The sequence below is a fragment of the Tasmannia lanceolata genome, unplaced genomic scaffold, assembly GCF_043159265.1.
Source record: "Tasmannia lanceolata isolate RefF3 unplaced genomic scaffold, GAP_Taslan_0.1 ptg000012l, whole genome shotgun sequence".
Lineage (NCBI taxonomy): Eukaryota > Viridiplantae > Streptophyta > Magnoliopsida > Canellales > Winteraceae > Tasmannia > Tasmannia lanceolata.
In genome coordinates, this window is record NW_027518689.1 from 56,931,540 (window position 1) to 56,952,187 (window position 20,648).

General features: G+C 37.6%; 1 protein-coding gene across 5 annotated transcripts in view; it reads right to left on the reverse strand.

Moving 5' to 3' along the window:
* Positions 1–12,466, reverse strand: part of LOC143888469 (COP9 signalosome complex subunit 2-like) — a 61,129-nt gene extending 48,663 nt beyond the window's left edge. For 2 of the 5 annotated variants that reach the window (XM_077392934.1, XM_077392935.1), the window contains exons 1-6: positions 12,253–12,465; positions 11,686–11,778; positions 2,073–2,151; positions 1,018–1,258; positions 834–908; positions 600–734 (exon numbers count right to left, since the gene is read on the reverse strand). In XM_077392934.1, the coding sequence (XP_077249049.1) occupies positions 600–734; positions 834–908; positions 1,018–1,258; positions 2,073–2,151; positions 11,686–11,778; positions 12,253–12,262 (633 nt within the window). In that variant the 5' untranslated portion in view covers positions 12,263–12,465. Of the gene's footprint in view, positions 1–599; positions 735–833; positions 909–1,017; positions 1,259–2,072; positions 2,152–11,685; positions 11,779–12,252 lie in introns of all 5 variants that reach the window. The other 3 variants (XM_077392937.1, XM_077392936.1, XM_077392933.1) reach the window with 2 other exon arrangements.
* Between the last annotated feature and the right edge of the window lie 8,182 nt (positions 12,467–20,648).

Sequence of the window (20,648 nt, forward strand, 5' to 3'; positions counted from 1 at the left end):
AGGAAATCTGGTGCTGACATGAACATGTGGCATTCTCTGCAATGCAAAGAATGAGATCAAATGACTTACTCCGAGCCAATTGGCAAGACGGATAATGAGGTAGAGGTTGAGGCTATACGGAGTAGGATCAGACTTATGGATCAGTCTCAGTTAGACTTCATCATTGTTGAGAGGACTCCCAAAATGTTACTTGATGGATAACAGATGGAGTTACATATGCTCCGAGATTCGTCGATGCTAATGAGGACATCTTGGACTTGGTCGATGATCATAACACAGTTTTTCAGCATGTTCTGCGATCGGCTAATAGTGAGGCAGATCATCTCACTCATTTGGGAATGGAGAGAGTAACACTATAGATGTTTGATCATCTTCCCCCTTGAAGGTCTCTTTTTTTCCCTTTGTTTGTTTTGGTGTAGCTTGACCATCTGAGTCAGGGAGCTTTTGATTGTTTTTGATAAATTTCACCGTTCAAAAAAAAAAAAACAAATACTACAATACTAACTGAATTCCAGTCACTTATTGTGCCATGATGAGAAGCAATGTGTCAACCTAATTTACAAGTGATAATATGCAGCAACTAGTAAGAGGTGCCGAACCTTGAGCTTTTTGTTATTCTTGGTTACTGTGTACATTTGGATTTCAATTGCGTAGACCTCTAAAAGTTGTGTCCCTTTCTTCTGATCATCGGTACCATCTTCTCTTCGACAAGATTTGTGAAGTTCCTTCAAGATCTGAAGAGCCCAAAGGAATAAATAAACATTTACACTAACTAAAGGCATACAATAATTCAAGAATTAACCGGAACTTAATTATCTGATCGTACAATATACCTTATTCATACAACCGTATTCCGCCATGTCAAACAAAATCTTGCAAAGCTTAAGATTTGTCTTAAACCACAGTCTCTGCAGAAAATAAAAGAAAGGTTGTTAATACATCCACCCTTGACATTAGAGGCGCTACCATTGGATACTGAATCTACTTTTTTTTTAAGTACTGAATCTAACTTCTAACCTCATTATTTGCCTCTTCAAGGGCCTGTAGTGTTGTCTGATAGAACTCTTGCAGGAGGCCAAAGTTCTGACTTGCAGACCCAGAAACATAATCCATTATGTTGTTTAAACATTTCTCACTGTAATTTCGTGTTACAGCTGACTTAATGTAAGTCAACATCACTCTATAAGCATCCATCATCTCTTTATACTTCCCTAACCGATAATAAATCTTAACAGTTTGCTTTAGAGCTTTGAATCCCCTGAATAAAAGGAAAAAATGGCGATCGTTTAGGCAAATGACAACAAATACCAAACAAATTGAATTTTTTAGGCCAGATTGCTTGTACAGTAAGTGCCCCGAAGAAAAATTGGAAGAATGATGAATCTAAAAGGAAATTGGTTTAAAGAAAAATGAGGTCTAAATTTTAAGCAGGACAATTGAAGCAATAAAATACAGAAATTTTTCAGGTTAAAATTTGTACCATATAATCCCAACCAGACTGTCGTGGTCATGTTTGGGTACAGCATGTAGTTTATGTGCATGTATGAATGAATGGTAGTAATTGTGCATACACATGTACATACATGCACAGTAAAAATATGTACATGCGCAAAATTCATTGCCTTTGGTCCAGAATAAAGTTTGCTCCATGTTTCTAACAATAACACGAGGGTTTCTCAAACCAGACAAATTTAATCTAATTAGCATTAAAAGGTTCAGTTAATAAAAAGGAACTTTTGTTTGATAACTCACAAAAAGGCCCATGATTAACCTTAGAACTTAGATGTGCACAAGATTTAGAAGTCCAATAGATTATAGAAGTTCCATTGAAACAAAAAACTAAAAGACTTGATAAAGAAAAATCAACTTCATGTTTCACTTGTCGAACATAAATTACCTCACCCTCAAAGGAAGTCATATGAACAAAAACTGTTAAGAATGAACAAGCAAAAAAAAAGAGGCAACCACTGCAAAAGTAAATAAACCATTGATATACAATTTCAGACTTCCTTTCAAGCCATTCAAGGCTTTGCCTCACTCTATGACAAAGTAGATCAATCTAAGCGACGCACCACTCTGCCTTTTCAGGTTCCATGCAAACAACTTCAGCAAAACCAGCAAGTGCTTCCTCTGGATCAGTTTCCACCAAACCTGTAAAAAATTGTGTTCTAGTGTCAATACAAGGAATTGAAATCAAGGATTAATCATGTATATGGAATTTGCAAATGAAAAACATCACAGTATCCAGGTAAACTTGACAAAAGGATAATGTTAAAGATGGATTTATACTTACTGGTACAACAAACATGACAATTTTGACACAAAAAACAACAAAAAGAATCCAGCAATATTAAAATCAGTAGCCCTGCAATCCAATATTTAGCAAGTAATTGCTGAAGAATATAAACAATTGAAAAAAAAAAGAATTTACAAAATAATATTGTACACTTAATAACCAACTAATTCTAACGAATAGGCAAAAGAATATCCGAAACTAAAATCAACATAACTTGTTGTGCATTAAATAAACTTGACTCTGAAGGCAGCCCCATCAATCTCTTTCTTTGTAACTAGGAATCTATAGCTTTGAGTAAGCCTCCAAAACAAAGCCACAACCCAAATGGCCTACCCCAGCTATCACACATTGAGTTAAAAGGATTTTCTATCATTGAAAGTGGGAGTTCCGAGGATGAGATGGCTATTGTGTGCTATGAAACGACGAATGAAGGAGCATATGAAATTGGATCTGTCGGCGTGGAGATCCAAGTGGAAGGTAGATGGCGAAATATTAATTTGATTTCTTCATCAAATTATGTCGATCCATTTTTATGAGATTATACATTGAAGCCTCCACTGGATCTTTATGAATTCAAGCCGGATCAAGATCGAGAAAAATTATCTTTTTGTCCTAGAGATTATGCAGAAGAGTTTGATACTCTAAAGTTTCAGATGTTTAGCATTCTTCAACACTTCAAAACTCGTGGGCGAGTTTTTCTGAATCATGGGATGAAAATTAGTCAAGACGTGCGCTCTTCGAAGATTCAAATCCGAGGACGGATTTTCTCCAACCAGGGGAGTCAGATGCAGGCGCATTGTTGGACAGTTCGGATTTGAAAATAAAGCCTAAGAGATATCTTAGGAAACAAACTTATCTTAGAGATTTATTTCTAATTATCCTCTTATCTCATAGTTAGAAATCCTAGAAGTTATCTCTTGAGAGTTTTCTTTTGTTAGGAATTTTGATAAGGTAGTTTATTATTGGATGCTTTCTATTTTCTAGAGTCTTGAAGGAGTAGGGCTTTTATCTTTTTATATGTGAATGTGTGAAGATGGGAGAGACGTTTTTTTTATGGAATAAAGAATTATTGCTTTGCAAAATAGGCTGTGAGCCATTCTTCTTCTCTTTTGGGTTATGGTTTTATAAGAACCATAGATCAAAGGTGGAAAATTATATTTGGTTTTTGGATTATTAATTTCTTATTCTTTCGCTCGCACTATATTCGCCTTCTCTCTTTCTTGCTCTTCCCTTCTTTTCCCCCTCTATTTCGCATGTTAGCGCCGACGAGCTTCTCCAACATACTCTTGGGACCTCATTCATGCATATCCGAGGCATAGGGACTGTTGCGCCATTGGGTGAGATTTCCCCTTGTTATTTTCAGCCCTATTCTCATGTTTTAGCCACCCATTCATCCTAGGATTGATCCCCATCTTGTTCCACCTGTTTAGGATTATTTTCCTCACATTAGATTAGGTTTTTGGGCCCTCGATATAATCTTTTATTTCCGGACAGATTGTATGCAGAGTTTATTTTATTAAATGGGACCTACTAGATTATGTCTTTTCTTATTGGGGATTGATTTTATGCATTGGCTGCCTCATGTTGAATCTTTCTTTGATGGATTATCTTTAAAAACTAACCCCATGAATTTTCTCTCAACTCAACTCAGCTAAGCCTTTGTCCCAAACTAGTTGGGGTCAGCTAATGAATCCTTTAGAAAATTCTCATGAAGAAGGTGAAAGAATCTACCCGGCTCAAATTGACTAAGGTGAAAGAATTTTCTCTACTGACTTTTATTTAAATCTGGTTTGTCTCTCTGTTTGGGATATGGATTAACTAATTTCATCGAGAAGAATACTCCCCATTGAGCTCCTAGAGTTTTAGAAATTAATCGTGAACCCCAGGTTTGCACCATAACTTTTCTTATATTTTCCTAACTTTTATTATTTTATCCTAAATCACGCCATTTTTCCCAAATTATATTCCACATTTGCCAAATAACAGATAATTGCCTCCCTATTTTTTCCCCCAAAACCGTCTTTCTAACTATGCAGTAAGGAAATCCAAGGAAAGCTGATTTTGAAGGCCTCAACAATCACTTTTATTGAACGATTAAGGGCAGAAATGCAATTGAGGCAAGGGATTTGGCATTGTAAAATTTGATCAATGTATTTCTCGAAGTGCTGTATTTATGCCGAGAAAAGATTCATCATTAGGTAGCCTAATGGAAACACTCACACTCCATGATGGTTGATTTCTGCACCCTTGCTTTCTCTGCCAGCTGAATAGACATCTAATGAGATAACCTTGAGGTATATCCCCCGTGGGTAAATTACAAAATGTGGAACTGAAAGTTAGAGTTATAGGCTTTTATGTATTTATTTGAGAAATAATAATGGAATTCAATAGAAAAAGAACAAACACAAAAATAACATTCAAGATATAAAGAAAAGATACAAAAAGTGGGAGTGGATAGGCGAAAAGTAAATATATATTTAATTATATCTAGAGGAAAAAGAGTGCGCTCGAGCGCATATCAATTTTATGCGCTCGAGTTATAAGTCCTCTTCCTATTGGATTGTGTATGTGGGCCCAAACGTCATTTGAGGAAATGAAAAAGTTATCGCAACGTCTCTTGAAAGGAGAAAAAAGTTATCGAGGTGCGTCTTCTTCCACATACCTCGCGAGGAAAAAACACTAGAAGTTCTCTCCTCTCTACCTCGAGCTCTCTCTTCTCTGCCTGAAGCGTATTCGAAGGGGAGAAATAAACTTTCGAGCTAATCTCTCTCCTTCGACTCTCTCAGTTTCCACTATCGCTCCCTCCTCCGACTCTCTCAGTTCTGAATCTCGCTCTCTCTCCTTCGACATCAGAGAAGCCTTAGATCAAATCTTGACGATCTCTAGGGGTGTTCATTCGGTTTAAACCGAACCGAAATATTTCAGTTATGTGGACACACTAACCGAAACCACAACCGAATATTTTGATATCTGAAATAACCAAAACCAAATTTCTATTTCGGGTTTTCAGTTACTTCGGTTATAACTGAAAATGGGAAGCACAAATCTAAACCAGAAAAACAAATGGTGGGATTTTATCCATCAAGGGGGGGAAATATCATTCCCCAACAATGAAACCCTTTATCTTCTCAAATTGAACACAAAGAAGTGAAAGAACGGAACATTATAGAAGAATCAAACCCTAAATTCGTGAAATTTCAGAAGAGAAAGGCTGAAACTGAAAGGGCTTAAAAAAAAACCCTTAAAATTCCAGAAATTTCAGAGAGAATGGGTTCCTTTCATGTCGGCAGCAGGCATATGGCATAGTGGCATACCTCGGCATGATTTACGGAGGGTCATGGAGTCAGGGTGGCCAGTGACGGTGATCGCTAGTCGGCGGTCTTCTTCCTCTCTTCTCCAAGTTCACACTTCACAGCAAATGAGCAAAGGGCAAAGACCACTGTAGAAAAGAGAACCCTAACTTTCTTTTAATTGATTTTTGTCATTACTTATTTACTTCCTCATATATTATTCACCCCCTTCTTTTACCCATGAGAACCTACTTTTAGTCTTACTCGATTAACTGATTGAATGAGGGTTGTCCCAAGTAAAAAGAACAGGTAAATATGCATTTAACGTCTTACCTTTTCCCACTTAATAAAGGGAAGTGATATATATATTTACGCCCCTTTTCAATGTTTTCATTAATAGGGACACCCATCGTGGCAATCAAATCCACTGGGTTCTCCTGACTAAAGTACATCAGCCCTACCTACCCAAAGAAAAGAGTACATCAGCCCCTCTTTAGTCAATCCTGGCAATCAAATCCACTGGGTTCTTCTTGACTAAAGTACATCAGCCCTACCTACCCAAAAAAAGAAAGTACATCAGTCCCTCTTTAGTCATTGATACACTGACAAAGGGTGTCCCTAGTAATGAAAAGGGGCGTAAATATCACTTCTCTAAATAAATTGGTTCTACAAAACCGATGTACAAAACAGAAATGGTGATAAATGAACACAAAGTTCGGTTTTCGGGTAAACCGAATTTTTTGTTCGAGCTAACCGAAACCAAAGCCAAAAACCGAAATTTCTGTCAACCAAAGACCAAAACTGAACCGAATAGAAAAACACCCGAACCGAATTAACCATTTCGGTTCGGTCGGTTTGGTTATTTCGGTTTTACCCGAGTAATGCACACCCCTAACGATCTCTCCCTCTCGCTCGACATTCTCTCGATGGTTTTTCCTTCTCTTTCTTTCATTTACATCTAGGGTTTGAATCAGATTCTTCGATTTATGTTTAGGGAATCCATTGTCTATGTTTTTTTCCTTTTTGTATTAATTCATCCTCAGTACACACACAAAAAGTGGAATAGTTATCTCCAGTTCTGACCCAAGCCCTAACCATTGTTCTGTCCAACTATTCCTTTTTTTGTATTCTGCAATCCTTAATACAGATTAACTCATCCATTCATCAATATATTTTAGAACTCATAGTTCTGTCCAGTTTTAATCTGTATTAAAGCAAATCAGATTCTTAGAACTCATCAAAGTGAACTATTAAGTCCAGTTTGATGAACTGTCCAACTATTCCTTTTTTTTGTATTTCACAACCCTTAATATAGATTAACTCATCCATTCATTAATATATTTAAGAACAATAGTTAGGGCTTGGGACAGAAGTGGCAGCCACATTTATGCGCTTGAATTTGATTTTGGGTGCAATTTCTGTGTGGACTGGCAATCTAAATTTGTGTTGTAGAAAGTGAAGGCAACTGTTATAAGATCATTCCCTAAGATTGTTGTTGATTTTAAATAAGCTTATGTTGGTTGTGAAATTAAGGATCTATCAAATTTTTAATGATTTGTCTTATTTTTAATGATCTGTCAAATTTTTATTCCAAAGAATTTGTTCTTACGTGGTGTTCGTAGCATTGAAGCTGGTTAAAGAGGTAGAGGCATGCTCATGTTTTGGGTAGTAAACTACAGTAGAAATGCTTATAGTGTATAGATTTGAATTGTCTTTGTTGGACCCTTTGTGATAAATCTAATGCTATTGGTTGCACCTGTTTTGGTATTCAAGAATTTTGATTCAGTTATCTTGCAGTTCCTATTCAAACGTAATGGCATCCTCAAGCAATAATAGTGCTACCTCGCACGTACAATCAAACTTCAAGTTCTGTTTTTGTGACCACCCAGCAGTTCGGAGAATTACTCTGAGCAACAGAAACAATAACCAAGGCCGGTCGTATTGGGCGTGCGCTAGTTACAATGTGAGTAAACGTTCCATACTTGTTATCTATTTTTTTTATTTGCAAACTTGTAGACTTTAATGTTTATAAAACATGCAGGGCTACACTTGCAAATATTTTCATGGGGATGACGAGGCCGAGGCAGGCAGGGAGGTAAAGTTTCACAACGGATGCGCAAATAGTGGCGAGCAGGGGACAATCGAAGAACGCATCAATGCACTTGAGAATAGGATCACCTTGCTAAAGAATGAAAACATGTTGGTTAAAGTCGTATGAATTATAGGGTTTTTGTTTCTCTTGTATCTTGTTCATGTTGGAAAACAATCGCTATGGAAAAATTGTATCTTTTGAATTTGAAAGAACCTATCATCTTTTCCTTCAAACTTGTATTTCTTTACCTAGTATCAGAAATAGAGAAACAACTCAGTTCATTTAAGTGATCTTAATCAATAAAACCTTCTTATTTTATAAGAAAAGAAACAAAAAAATATATATCAAAGAGTCATGAAAGTTATGTTCATGTTCTTTTCTCTAAGTTTGTGTTACTTCAATGATCAAGGGGTGGCCCCTACATGTGCTGCAAGGTATTGTAATTTAGACGAAGGATTATCAGCATATGATGAAGCCAATGGCTCAAATGAAGCAGACAAGGTTGATCCCACATTTCCTAGTTCTAGACCTGAATATAAGGCAACGGACCTGTAAGAAACTTTTATTGTAGAAGTGTTCTTCGACATGCATGCTCCACAAGAGAAGTTCTTGATGTACCTGTAACACCCTTGAGTTCTTGTTTCCCGGTTGCCACAGCCATGTCTGCTTCACTCGACTGGCTATCAATGTCTACACCAACTTTTTGATGAAAAAACCTACATGATTTCCCCTTGATGCACTAACCTCTAGCAAAACCTTCGCATACAATTACATGTCATTTTGTTTTGTTCTCGAATTCAGCATACAATTGCTTTGAGAGATCCACCATAACAGTGTCACATGACGTATAGACCTAGTTGGGCTTGAGACATGCAAGTTATAAGGCATTAATTACTACTCTTTTAAATCTAAGGGGTGGGCCACAAATTAACATTTTATCTATGGGAAGTGATATAGTCACCCCACTTTTTTACTTGCGACCGCCTCCTTTAGTGTATTTATATATGACTTCTCTTTTACACTAGAGAGGGTTGTCCCAACAGTTTCTAACAAGTCCATTGCCCTATGTTCAGGTCTAGAACCAGGAAATGTGGAATCAAGCTTATCTCTTTCATTTAAGCCATTGGCTTCATCATATGCTGATAATCCTTCGTCTAGATCACAATACCTTACAGCACATCTCCGGGCCACCCCTTGATAATTGAAGTAACACAAACATAGAGAAAGGAACGTGAACAAAAATTTCATCACTCTTGGATATATATACACACACACACACACACTTTTTTTTTTTTGGTTCTTTTCTTGTAACATAAGAAGGATTTATTGATTGAGATTACTTAAATGAAGTGAGTTGTTTCTCTGAGTTGTTTCTCTATATCTGATACTAGGTAAAGAAATACAAATTTGGAGGAAAAGGGGAGAGTTTCTTTCAAATTCAAAAGATATAATTTTTCTGTTGCCAATTATTTTCCAACATTACCATTCAAAAAAAAAAAAATTATTTTCCAACATGAACAAAATAAAACAAAAACAAAAACCCTATAATTCCTAAGACTTTAACCAACATGTTTTCATTCTTTAGCAAGGTGATCACATTCTCAAGTGCTTTGATGCGTTCTTCGATTGTCCCCTTCTCGCCACTATCTGCGCATCCGTTGTGAAAACTTACCTCCCTGCCTGTGTCGGCCTCGTCACCCCAACAAAAATATTTTCAAGTGTAGCACTGCATGTTTTATAACATTAGATTCTTACAAGTTTGCAAAAAAAAAAAGAAAAAAAGATAACAAGTATCGAACGTTTACTCACATTGTAACCAGCGCACGCCCAATACGACCGCCCTTGGTTATTGTTTATGTCGCCCAGAGTAATTCTCCGAACTGCTAGATGGTCACAAAAACAGAACTTCGAGTTTGGTCGTACGCGTGAGGTAGCACTATTATTGCTTCAGCATGTCATTACGTTTCAATATGAACTGCAAGATAACTGAATCGAAATTCTTGAACACCAAAACAGGTGCAACCAATATCATTAGATTCATCACAAAGGGTCCAACAAAGACAAATTCAAATCTATACACTATAAGTATTACTATTGTAGTTTACTACCCAAAATATGAGCATGCCTCTACCTTTTTAACCAGCTTCAATACTACAAATACCACGTAAGAACAAATTGTCTGGAATAAAAATTTGACAGATCGTTAATTAATCTAGAAAACAAGAATCAGGATTAAAAATTTGACAGATCATTAAAAATAAGATAGATCTTTAAAATTTTGACAAATCATTGATTCCACAACCAACAAATGCTGATTTGAAATCAACAACAATCTTAGGGGATGATCTTATAGCAGTTGTCTTCACTTTCTACAAAATAAATTTAGATTGCCGGTCCACAAAGAAATTGCACCCAAAATCAAATTCAAGTGCAGAAATATGCTTCCAGTTCTATCTCAAGCCCTAACCATTGTTCTAAAATATATTGATGAATTAATCTGTATTAAGGGTTTTTCAATACAAAAAAAAAAAGAATAATTATGTCCAGTTCATCAAAGTGGACTTAATAGTTTACTTTGATGTGTTCTAAAATATGAGAATCTGATTTGCTTTAATGCAGATTAAAACTGAACAAAATTGGATAGAACTATGAGTTCTAAAACATATTGATGAATAGATAAGTTAATCTGTATTAAGGGTTGTGGAATACAAAAAAAAATGAATAGTTGGACAGAACAATGATTAGGGCTTGAGACAGAACTGGAGAGAACTATTCCACTTTTTGTGTGTGGACTGGACAATAGATGAATTAATACAAAAAAAGGAAAAAACATAGACAATGGCTGCCCTAAATATAAATCGAAGAATCTGATTCAAACCCTCGATGTAAATGAAAGAAAGAAAAGGGAAAAAAACTAACATTTACTTTCAAACCCTCGAGAGAATGTCGAGCGCGAGGGAGAGATCCTCAAGATTTGATTTAGGGCTTCTCTGATGTCGAAGGAGAGAGAGATTCGAAAGTGAGAGATTCGAAAGAGAGACAGATAGTTGAAACTGAGAGAGTCAAAGGAGAGAGAGAGAGAGAGAGAGAGAGAGAGAGGCTAGAAAGTGTATTTCTCCCCTTCGAATGCGCTAGAGAAGAGAGAGCTCGAGGCAGAGAGGAGAGAAATTCTAGGGTTTTTTCCTCGCGAGGTATGTGGAAGAAGATGCACCTCGATAACTTTTTTCTCCTTTCAAGACGCGTTTCGATAACTTTTTCATTTCCTCATATGACGTTTGGGCCCACATATAGAAGCCAATAGGAATAGGACTTATAACTCAAGCGCATATAAGTGATATGCACTCGAGGGCATTCTTTTTCCTCATATATATATAAGAGAAAACACCAGCCCAAGGTACAAACCAACCCTGTCAACTACCTCCGCACCTAACAGATCTGTTATATCATGCACACAACAAAAGATATGCATATCAGGAATACGATGGAAAGATCCCGACTCATAGATCGTAATCAATACGCTATGATTCCAACATAACTCATACTACCTATGAAAGCTCAAAATAAATTTGCTTTTACTTCGAGAACATATCACTATATCAACCACCAAGATCCAAAGAACCCTATACAAAGCATTTGCATATAATGTGTGATTAAGTGAAAGCCATCAAAGAGAGCAATTTTGACTGGCAAATGATCAACAAGTGAAGGACCAATCTTTTAGCACCAGTACTGACAGCATTACATGTCTAACGTATAACAACGACTGGCATTGTCTAAGGCTCCTAGCATGCAACCATTCTTGTAATTGTATTGCTCATTAGTAAAATGTGAACAATTAGCATACAAGAGCGAATCCATGCAAGGATCAATTAGTACAGAACGCCTTCTCGTTGTGCTTATAATGTATATCAATAATGCCTTCACTTGAAGTGGGAGAAAGCAAAAATTACTAAAGCCCAAACAATGCCACAGAATAAATGTTTTTTTTTTGCTATTTCAGTAGGTACCTTTTGAGTTGTAGTACTGATTCTCAATATCCACATCCTGCTCCTCAGGTTCCTCATCAGAGTACTCAAATCCATAATCCTCCATGTCCGCATCTAAGATACCGTCAACAAATTTCCAAATCAAGAACAAACATTTGAATTGATATCGAGAAATTAAAAACCTAGATGCTGAAACCATTGTATTTTCTCACAGATTAACCAAAGGTATTTTCCTATAAGCCAAACGCTCTAAGCATTCCTGAAAGTAAATATCTAGAAGAAAAAAAACTAGGTATATTGCACGCTTAATGCCAAACAACCATCAATCATTCATTAAAAGACGAAAAAGGTTTGAGACATGTTAAACCAGAATTCAAACAAAAGCAAAACAGTGTAATCGTAGAACAACAAAAAGGATTCATCCACTCCTGAAAAAAGAAAAAAGAGAATCCAAAGTATGATAAATCGACCTAAAAGGCCCTTTCCACTCGCATAAATCAGCACAAAAACAACATACAGAATAACCTAAAAACCCTAAATTCGACGAAAAAATTGGAGAAAAACATGGAGACTACGAGAAACTATTACCTGAACCCATGATTTCCAAGCAACAGCAGAGGAGGTTACGAGCTTTGAAGAACTCGATGTGCGGAAACAGTTGAAGATGGTACAGAGTGGATTAAAGCTTTCTAGGGTTTCTTTCGCGAGGGTTTGAGAAGAAAGCCCCACTCTCCCTTCACTCTCTCAAGGAAGGATGGAGAGAGGGTGAGAGCCAGAAAATGCACAACATGAGAAGGTTCGGAATAGAGCGAGTTGTTTCTTGGAAGGGATTTGCTAGAGAATTCTCCAAATGGCATTTTGCGGCTGACTGTTGCATGAGAGAACAGCCTACATAGGCTCACTTTGTCAGCAGATTTTGTCTTATTTGTTGTTCATTTGAGGTGGCAGTTCTGGCGTGAGACAGTCAGCTGCAAAATACGTTTTCGAGAAATTCCCTAGCAAATTCCTCCGCACTACTCCCTCACTTAGAGAAAAGTACGGAATGTAGGCTGATGTTTAGGGGTGTCAATGGATCAGACCTTCTGATGGAGCGTCCGAATCCGAACATTAATGAACGGGATCTAAACATGTAAACAGGGGTGCATGTGATTTCCTTAAGTCTTCAATACTTGTAGGATGACCACCACGGCTTGACTAGCTCCAAGTTGAGCCCTTCTTCCCTTTGCTTCTAGTGATGACTTCAATGATTCCTATCTTAATCACAACACTAGAGCAACCATTAGTAATCTACCATCAAAATATGAATGGGTTGCACCCTTGGGCTTACATAATTGGATAATGAGAAGGGAGTGAGAATGAATGTTAGTACTCTCGATTCGCTTCTCTTTCAGGTGTCCTCGAAGTATCACCAAGACAAAGTTGACTTACGAGAGAAGACATATTCATGTCGTGCGTTTCAAACTTTCGGAATACCATGTGCTCATGCAATGGCAGCCATTGGTTTCAGAAAAGTCGATGTGTTTGACTTCACTGAGGAATGGTACCGGTCGGAAACTCTGCGTGATACGTATAGAGAAGTGATTGACACAACACTAGACATGTTGCAGTGGCAACAACCTGAAGCTCAATTGATCCCATCGATCCGCCAAAATTTGAAAGACTTCTTGGAAGGCCAAAGAAAAAGAGAAAAGAATCAGCCTTTAGTTCTGGAGTACATAATAGATGTAGTAATTGTGGTCAACTTGGCCACAACAAACGAAGGTGCGCGAATGATCCGATCAGGAGACCTACAGTTGATGTTAACCGCCTCCTACATTCACGGCCGTTAGGTAGGTAAAATCTACACCATGAATTTTTGAAAACAGTATAACTTAGTATTGCTTGTAATCCAATAATGTGATATCCTTTCTCTGGTTGATTCCATGTCAAGAATAGTTGGGCAACCACCTTTTTATTCGTGAGTATGTACAATACTCATTTCATTGTCAGTTTTCTTCCTCGTAATTCATCCAAGAGAAGCAATGAATTCTATCCAGATGTATAACTTCAGGATTCCCAACTTGGTAACTGGGTAAATTTCAGTAAGAATTCTGGTGCCTTTCCTTGGTACGTCAGGTGGGTTATTCTCAAAATTGCGCTCTCACGTAGTTGGGCTAAAAACACCCACCGAACACAAAGTGGGTAAATCCGGTGGAGAATTGGTGGCGTACCGGCTAGGCGTGGTTTTTTTTTTTGGATGATGTTGCTGAAGTTTGTACATAATGTGTCGGTGACTTATTATAGAAATGGCGATGTCATTTTGTATTCAACCCGTAACCCTAACCCTTTGTCGGTTCGTTCTCTCTCTCTCTCTCTCTCTCTCTCTCTCTCCATATATATATATATATCACTCCTTAAGGAAACCCTAGCGCAGTATTGCTACCGCAGCTCTTCCTATCCTGATTTCGTTATATTGTCAATAGTACATGGGTAACTGATCTCCTTCTTCTCGATCACTAAGATATGCGTTGCATTTAGGGTTTGTTCGATCTTCTTTTTCTTTGTTGATTTTTTTGCACAAATACATTGAAATGCAAGTGTGACAACCCAAGATGGGGTGAATTGGCTATTTAAAAATTCTTGGCTTAATTGGGTGGATTATTAAAGTTGGTTTACTAATTAAGCAATTATTAGTCTAAACCTTGCTCAAATAACCATAATAATGAAGGCTAGGGCTTACACATTACTTTATCATGTATTCACTAACCCCTGTTCTATTAAAACATAAATACAAGCTAGGGTTAGAGATTACCAATCACCACAAGTGCAAGAGAAGAAGGAGAGAAAGCACACCACAAGAACACACAATTTTTATAGTGATTCGGTCTATCATAAGACCTACTCCACTCTTCCAAGTTTTTCTCCTTGGGTGCTCCACTAAAGTTGAGATTCTTCAATGGCGAATCTCCACGCCGTAAAAACTCCTTTTCCAACTCCAAAGGGAACAAACCCTTTCTGCACGAAGCCTTATTAGGGTACACTCCCTCTTACAACGAATTCACCTTTATTACCGGGCCGAATCGAAGACTCTCAATACAAATGAAGAACAAAAAATAAAACTCTCGTTTTGCTTCTTGATAGACGGATTACAAACTCTTAAGCTCACAAACACTCCAAGAAAAGATACAAATGTAAAGCCTATGGAGTTCCTTTTGATAGAATGTAAAAATACAAGTTCAAAGAGGTAAAACCTTTGTTATGAAATTTTAAGCTCAAAAGGATAGGATTTTATCTTGCAAAAGGTTGTTTAGATAGGTTTTGATAGTGTATATATAGCGCATTTGAAAATATGACTGTTAGGGGGTAAAACTGTAAATAACTGGGTTGAAAAAGTCAAGCCCCGCAAGCTCCAACAGCTAGTTTTTCAGACTGGCACGGTCGAGCGAGCTATACGGTCGCCCGTCCTTATCGGGCTACCTGTTCGATTAAAATTTTCGCTTAAAAACCTATCCACAGTCGATCGGCCCATGGCGGTCGCCCGCCCAAACCATGCTGGAAATTTTCGCGGTCGCCCGGATCACCCCGGTCGACTGACCCGCTATTTGAAACCACGTGTTGGATTTCCAACCTTGCTTCCGCGGTCGCCTGGGACACCTCGGTAGACCGGCTCTACTTGAAATTCCTTTTTAACATTTAAAATTCATGGGCTTTGGGCCATGGTCTTTGGTCTTTAGTCCTAGGTTTTCAAACACATTTTTGGGTCTGTGTATGGTTTTCAAGGATATAAAAATTAAGTGTGAAAACCATTTGAAAACCTGAAATTCCAAGGGTGATCCCGAATTGGCAACAAATGAGGAGGGAAGAATTAGGTTTCTAACAAGTTTTAACTCTTGAAAACTCAAACCCAATTTTGGAAATTAAGAGATCAACAAGAAATTCAAGCACACAAGTTAAATCTAAAGTGCAAATGCAAATAAAGAGCAAGACTAAGAGAGATTGCACCCGAGATTTAAAGTGGTTCGGTCCTCCAAACGCGAGGCCTACTCCACTCCACCAACCAAACCCGTTGATGGCTTCACTATGTGATCTTCTTAACTTCGGCGAAGATCGGTGCCGATTACAAATTCCGATTACCTTTAACCTTGGTGGCAATCTTCACCACGGAGAGTGGGCTATGCTTCTCCGAACACTCGCCCGATACAACGTTCTTGATAAGAAAGAAAGAACAAAAAATTCCTCACAAGGGTTTACAGGAATTGTAGAAGATGTACAAATTTAGCCTATGATCCAAATCCTAAGCTTTAGAGGATGAGAGGCATAATCAAGTTTGATTCACTCTTTGGATGTTCAAATGAAGTTTTAGGAGTGTTAGGATTGATCATTGGAATGTTTGAAATGCCCATATATATAGGAAAAGCCAAATATGACCGTTCAATGGCATTGTTGTAATTCCTGGAAAATTCGCAACGGCTAAAAATCCGACTGTTGTAGTATTCTCGGAGTTCCGAGAAAAATTCTCGGAGTTCTGAGAAAAAATCTCGGAGTTCCGGGAATACAAACACAAGTTGGAAAAAAGTCTACTGGACAATTTCTCGGAGTTCCGAGAATATTTCTCGGAGTTCCGAGAAGCTTATTTCATGCAGATTTTCATTTCTTGTTTTTAGGCTTCCAACTTAACACCAAGTTGGGAATGCTATGAGGGTTCCAAGGTGTTGGAACTCCACAAAGACAATCACTTATATATTTAGGGTGTTTGTTTATTTACTTAATTATGCCTCTAAAATCTAAAACTAAGATTGGATCTTTTACAATCTAAATATGACTTTGGTCTCCAATGGATTCTTCAAGTCTTCATTTGTCTTGGACTTCGATGTCTTTGGCCTTCATGATGTGGTCCAATGAGAGCTTCTTTGACCTTTATCCAAGCAATCTTGACTTAGCACCAATGCGATCTGCAACTTAGACACTCAAACACATTAGTGATCATAAATCACTTGTGTAATGGAATCATCAATATAAGATGGGAATGCCAAGGTGGAAACCATTGGGCTTACAATCTCCCCCTTTTTTATGATGACAAGCACAAGGGATTTTCCAATAAAAGCATTCATATTTTCCTTACACTAGAATTCTCTCCCCCTTTGGCATCAATCAAAAAGATTGAGGTAAAAGAGAAACAGAGGGATGCAATATTTAATTTAAAGACAAACCTAGAACTCCCCCTATTTGTAAAACAAATTCAATACAAGAGGGTGTATTTAACCATAAAAAGATATTCAATTTTAGAGCAAGCCCCTAATCTAAGCACATACGATGAAAATTATATGGGGGCTTTGGGAACCCAAGATTTCTTGGTTCCAACACTATCCCTAATTTTAGATGCACATTGGAATTGATAATGACCATTTATTCCACAATAATGGCATCTAACATGAGGGTTAGATACGCTAGTCCTATCATATGCATGTTTAGGTCTTTGACTAGTCTTCTTTAAGATTATGTCAATAATTTTGTCACCATTTAAGAATCCATGGAGACATAATCTTAACCTTTTATTTTCATTATGAAGATGGATTATTTGATTTAGAAAATCATTAAATTCATCTTCATAAGATTTGGAAGAGCTTGCCACATCTTGGAGTTTTGCAATTTGGCAAGTTTTCTCATCCAAACAACCCTTAAGGGTTTCAATCTCAAGTTTAAAATTTTCAAGTTGAACTTGAGATTTGGAAGAAGATTCATTCCTCAAAAAATTAAGTTCACTTTCTAATTTTGAAATAGATTTCTTTTGAACTTTATTTTTAGAAATTTGAGAATGCAAGGTATTGCACAATTCATCATAAGATATTTTTTCACTATCACTACTTGATGAATTACAAGAGGGGTTTGAATTTACCTCATCTTCATGGGTGAGTGCCATGAAGCAAAGATCATCCTTTTTATTTTCTTCCCCTTCGCTTGAGCTTTTGCCCGAGGTGCTCAAAGCATCCCAACCGGCGGCAAGAGCCTTGTGCTTCTTCCATTCCTTCTTTTCCTTGTATTTTGAGGAAGATGACTTGAGAAGTGGACAATCCGGTCTTTTGTGTCCAATCTTCTTACAATTGAAGCATCTTAAGGCTCCCTCAACATCACCTTCTTCTTTCTTCTTTTTTTTTATCCTTTTTATGCTTCTTTCTCCATAAGCTTTTAAATTTTCTTAAAGCTTCTCTTCATCGCTATCCGCCTCGCTAGAGGATGATGAGTTCGCTTTGGAGGCTTTTAGAGCTAGAGATCGACTCTCTTTTGCTTTCTCTTTCGGCTTCTTCTCCTCTTGTCGGCTAGTGAGGAGCATCTCATGGGTGATGAGAGATCCTACAAGCTCCTCCATGGTTAGCGTCTTGAGATTCTTTGATTCTTGTATGGCGGTTACCTTTGGATCCCAATATGGAGGAAGAGACCTAAGCAACTTACTCACAAGCTCATCAGTAGGATAAGATTTACCAAGATTTGCTAGTTCATTAGAAATTTTAGAAAAGCGGGTATACATTTTGAAAATGCTTTCGTTTTGATCAATTCTAAACATTTCATATTTGCTCTTTAACAAGTTTATTTTGGAATCCTTAACTTGAGATGTTCCCTCATGGGTAACGGCAAGTGTATCCCAAATAACCTTGGCGGAATCAAAAAGAGCAACTCGATTAAACTCCTCAGTAGATAGGGCGCAAAACAAAGAATTTATGGCTTTGTAATTTAAATTTGCATGCATTTTTTCTACGACATTCCATTCTTCAAATGGTTTGGAAGGCAACATGTATCCATTTTCAACAATGTGCCAAAGTTCCACATCTATCGAAAGAAGATAGATGCGCATCCTTGTCTTCCAATGTCCATAGTTGGACCCATCAAAGAAGGGAGGTCTAGTTGTGGAATGGCCCTCCGGAAGTCCGGTTCCATTTCTATCCGCCATTTCACAATTAGAAAGTTGCCAAAGATCTTATGATCTTTCCCTTTTTGAAATTTTTAAAGAAAAATTTACCAAAGATTTATAGAAAATAAAATCTTTTAAGAGCCTTTGCTTTGATACCAAGTGAAATTCCAAGGGTGGTCCCGAATTGGCAACAAATGAGGAGGGAAGAATTAGGTTTCTAACAAGTTTTAACTCTTTTGAAAACTCAAACTCAATTTTGGAAATTAAGAGATCAACAAGAAATTCAAGCACACAAGTTAAATCTAAAGTGCAAATGCAAATAAAGAGCAAGAGTAAGAGAGATTGCACCCAAGATTTAAAGTGGTTCGGTCCTCTAAACACGAGGCCTATTCCACTCCACCAACCAAACCCGTTGATGGCTTCACTATGTGATCTTCTTAACTTCGGCGAAGATCGGTGCCGATTACAAATTCCGATTACCTTTAACCTTGGTGGCAATCTTCACCACAGAGAGTAGGCTATGCTTCTCCGAACACTCGCCCGATACAACATTCTTGATAAGAAAGAAAGAACAAAAAATCCCTCACAAGGGTTTACAGGAATTGTAGAAGATGTACAAATTTAGCCTATGATCCAAATCCTAAGCTTTAGAGGATGAGAGACATAATCAAGTTTGATTCACTCTTTGGATGTTCAAATGAAGTTTTAGGAGTGTTAGGATTGATCATTGGAATGTTTGAAATGCCCATATATATAGGAAAAGCCAAATATGACCGTTCAATGGCATTGTTGTAATTCCTGGAAAATTCGCAACGGCTAAAAATCCGACTGTTGTAGTATTCTCGGAGTTCCGAGAAAAAATCTCGAAGTTCCGGGAATACAAACACAAGTTGGAAAAAAGTCTACTGGACCATTTCTCGGAGTTCCGAGAATATTTCTCGGAGTTTCGAGAATTTCTCTCGGAGTTCCGAGAAGCCTATTTCATGCAGATTTTCATTTCTTGTTTTTAGGCTTCCAACTTAACACTAAGTTGGGATTGCTATGAGGGTTCCAAGGTGTTGGAACTCCACAAAGACAATCACTTATATATTTAGGGTGTTTGTTTATTTACTTAATTATGCCTCTAAAATCTAAAACTAAGATTGGATCTTTTACAATCTAAATATGACTTTGGTCTTCAATGGATTCTTCAAGTCTTCATTTGTCTTGGACTTCGATGTCTTTGGCCGTCATGATGTGGTCCAATGAGAGCTTCTTTGACCTTTATCCAAGCAATCTTGACTTAGCACCAATGCGATCTACAACTTAGACACTCAAACACATTAGTGATCATAAATCACTTGTGTAATGGAATCATCAAAATAAGATGGGAATGCCAAGGTGGAAACCATTGGGCTTACAAAACCTTTGAAAGTGAATTTAACATAAAATCAAGAGAACTCTAAATACATTCTAAAAATACTACCATTGAGTCTTCTTGGAATGTATCGGCTCCTTCGCACTTCGTTGGACTTCTTCAACTTGCGAGTGAACATCTTGAACTTGATTTGGCTCTTGTGACTTCCTCCAATCTTCAATGCATGTTGAAAGGTGCATGATGTGTCACCATGTTGGTTCATCTCCAAGCTTCTTCTTGACACTTGCTAGGTAACTTGTGGGATCTTCATCTCGATCTTCTTGACTTGAACATCTCCAAATGGCGATGTCTCCAATGTGAGTGCAAGCTCCTTGATCATTGTGTACGTGGATCCGCATGCCATGTGTTGTGTTGAGTTGTGTAATGGTGATATGACATCTAATTCCTGTATAAAGCACGTCTCAAAGCAACACGTTAGTCCATAAATGCTAATCAATTTGGGTTTACTAGAATCAAAATAAGAAGGTAAGGTGAATGATTGAACCCATGGGAACCCTTGGGCTTACATACATTCTCACCAAAAACCTTGGAAAATTATGGAGAGGAAGAAGTACAATGTAGTTTTCAGGGGAAGGCAACAAGAAATCTTCACTTCATGGCCTGAGTGTGAGCGCCATGTATAGGCTACAGTGGCGTCGTACATTATTCTTATACCGCGCTGGAGGAGGCTGAAGAACAATT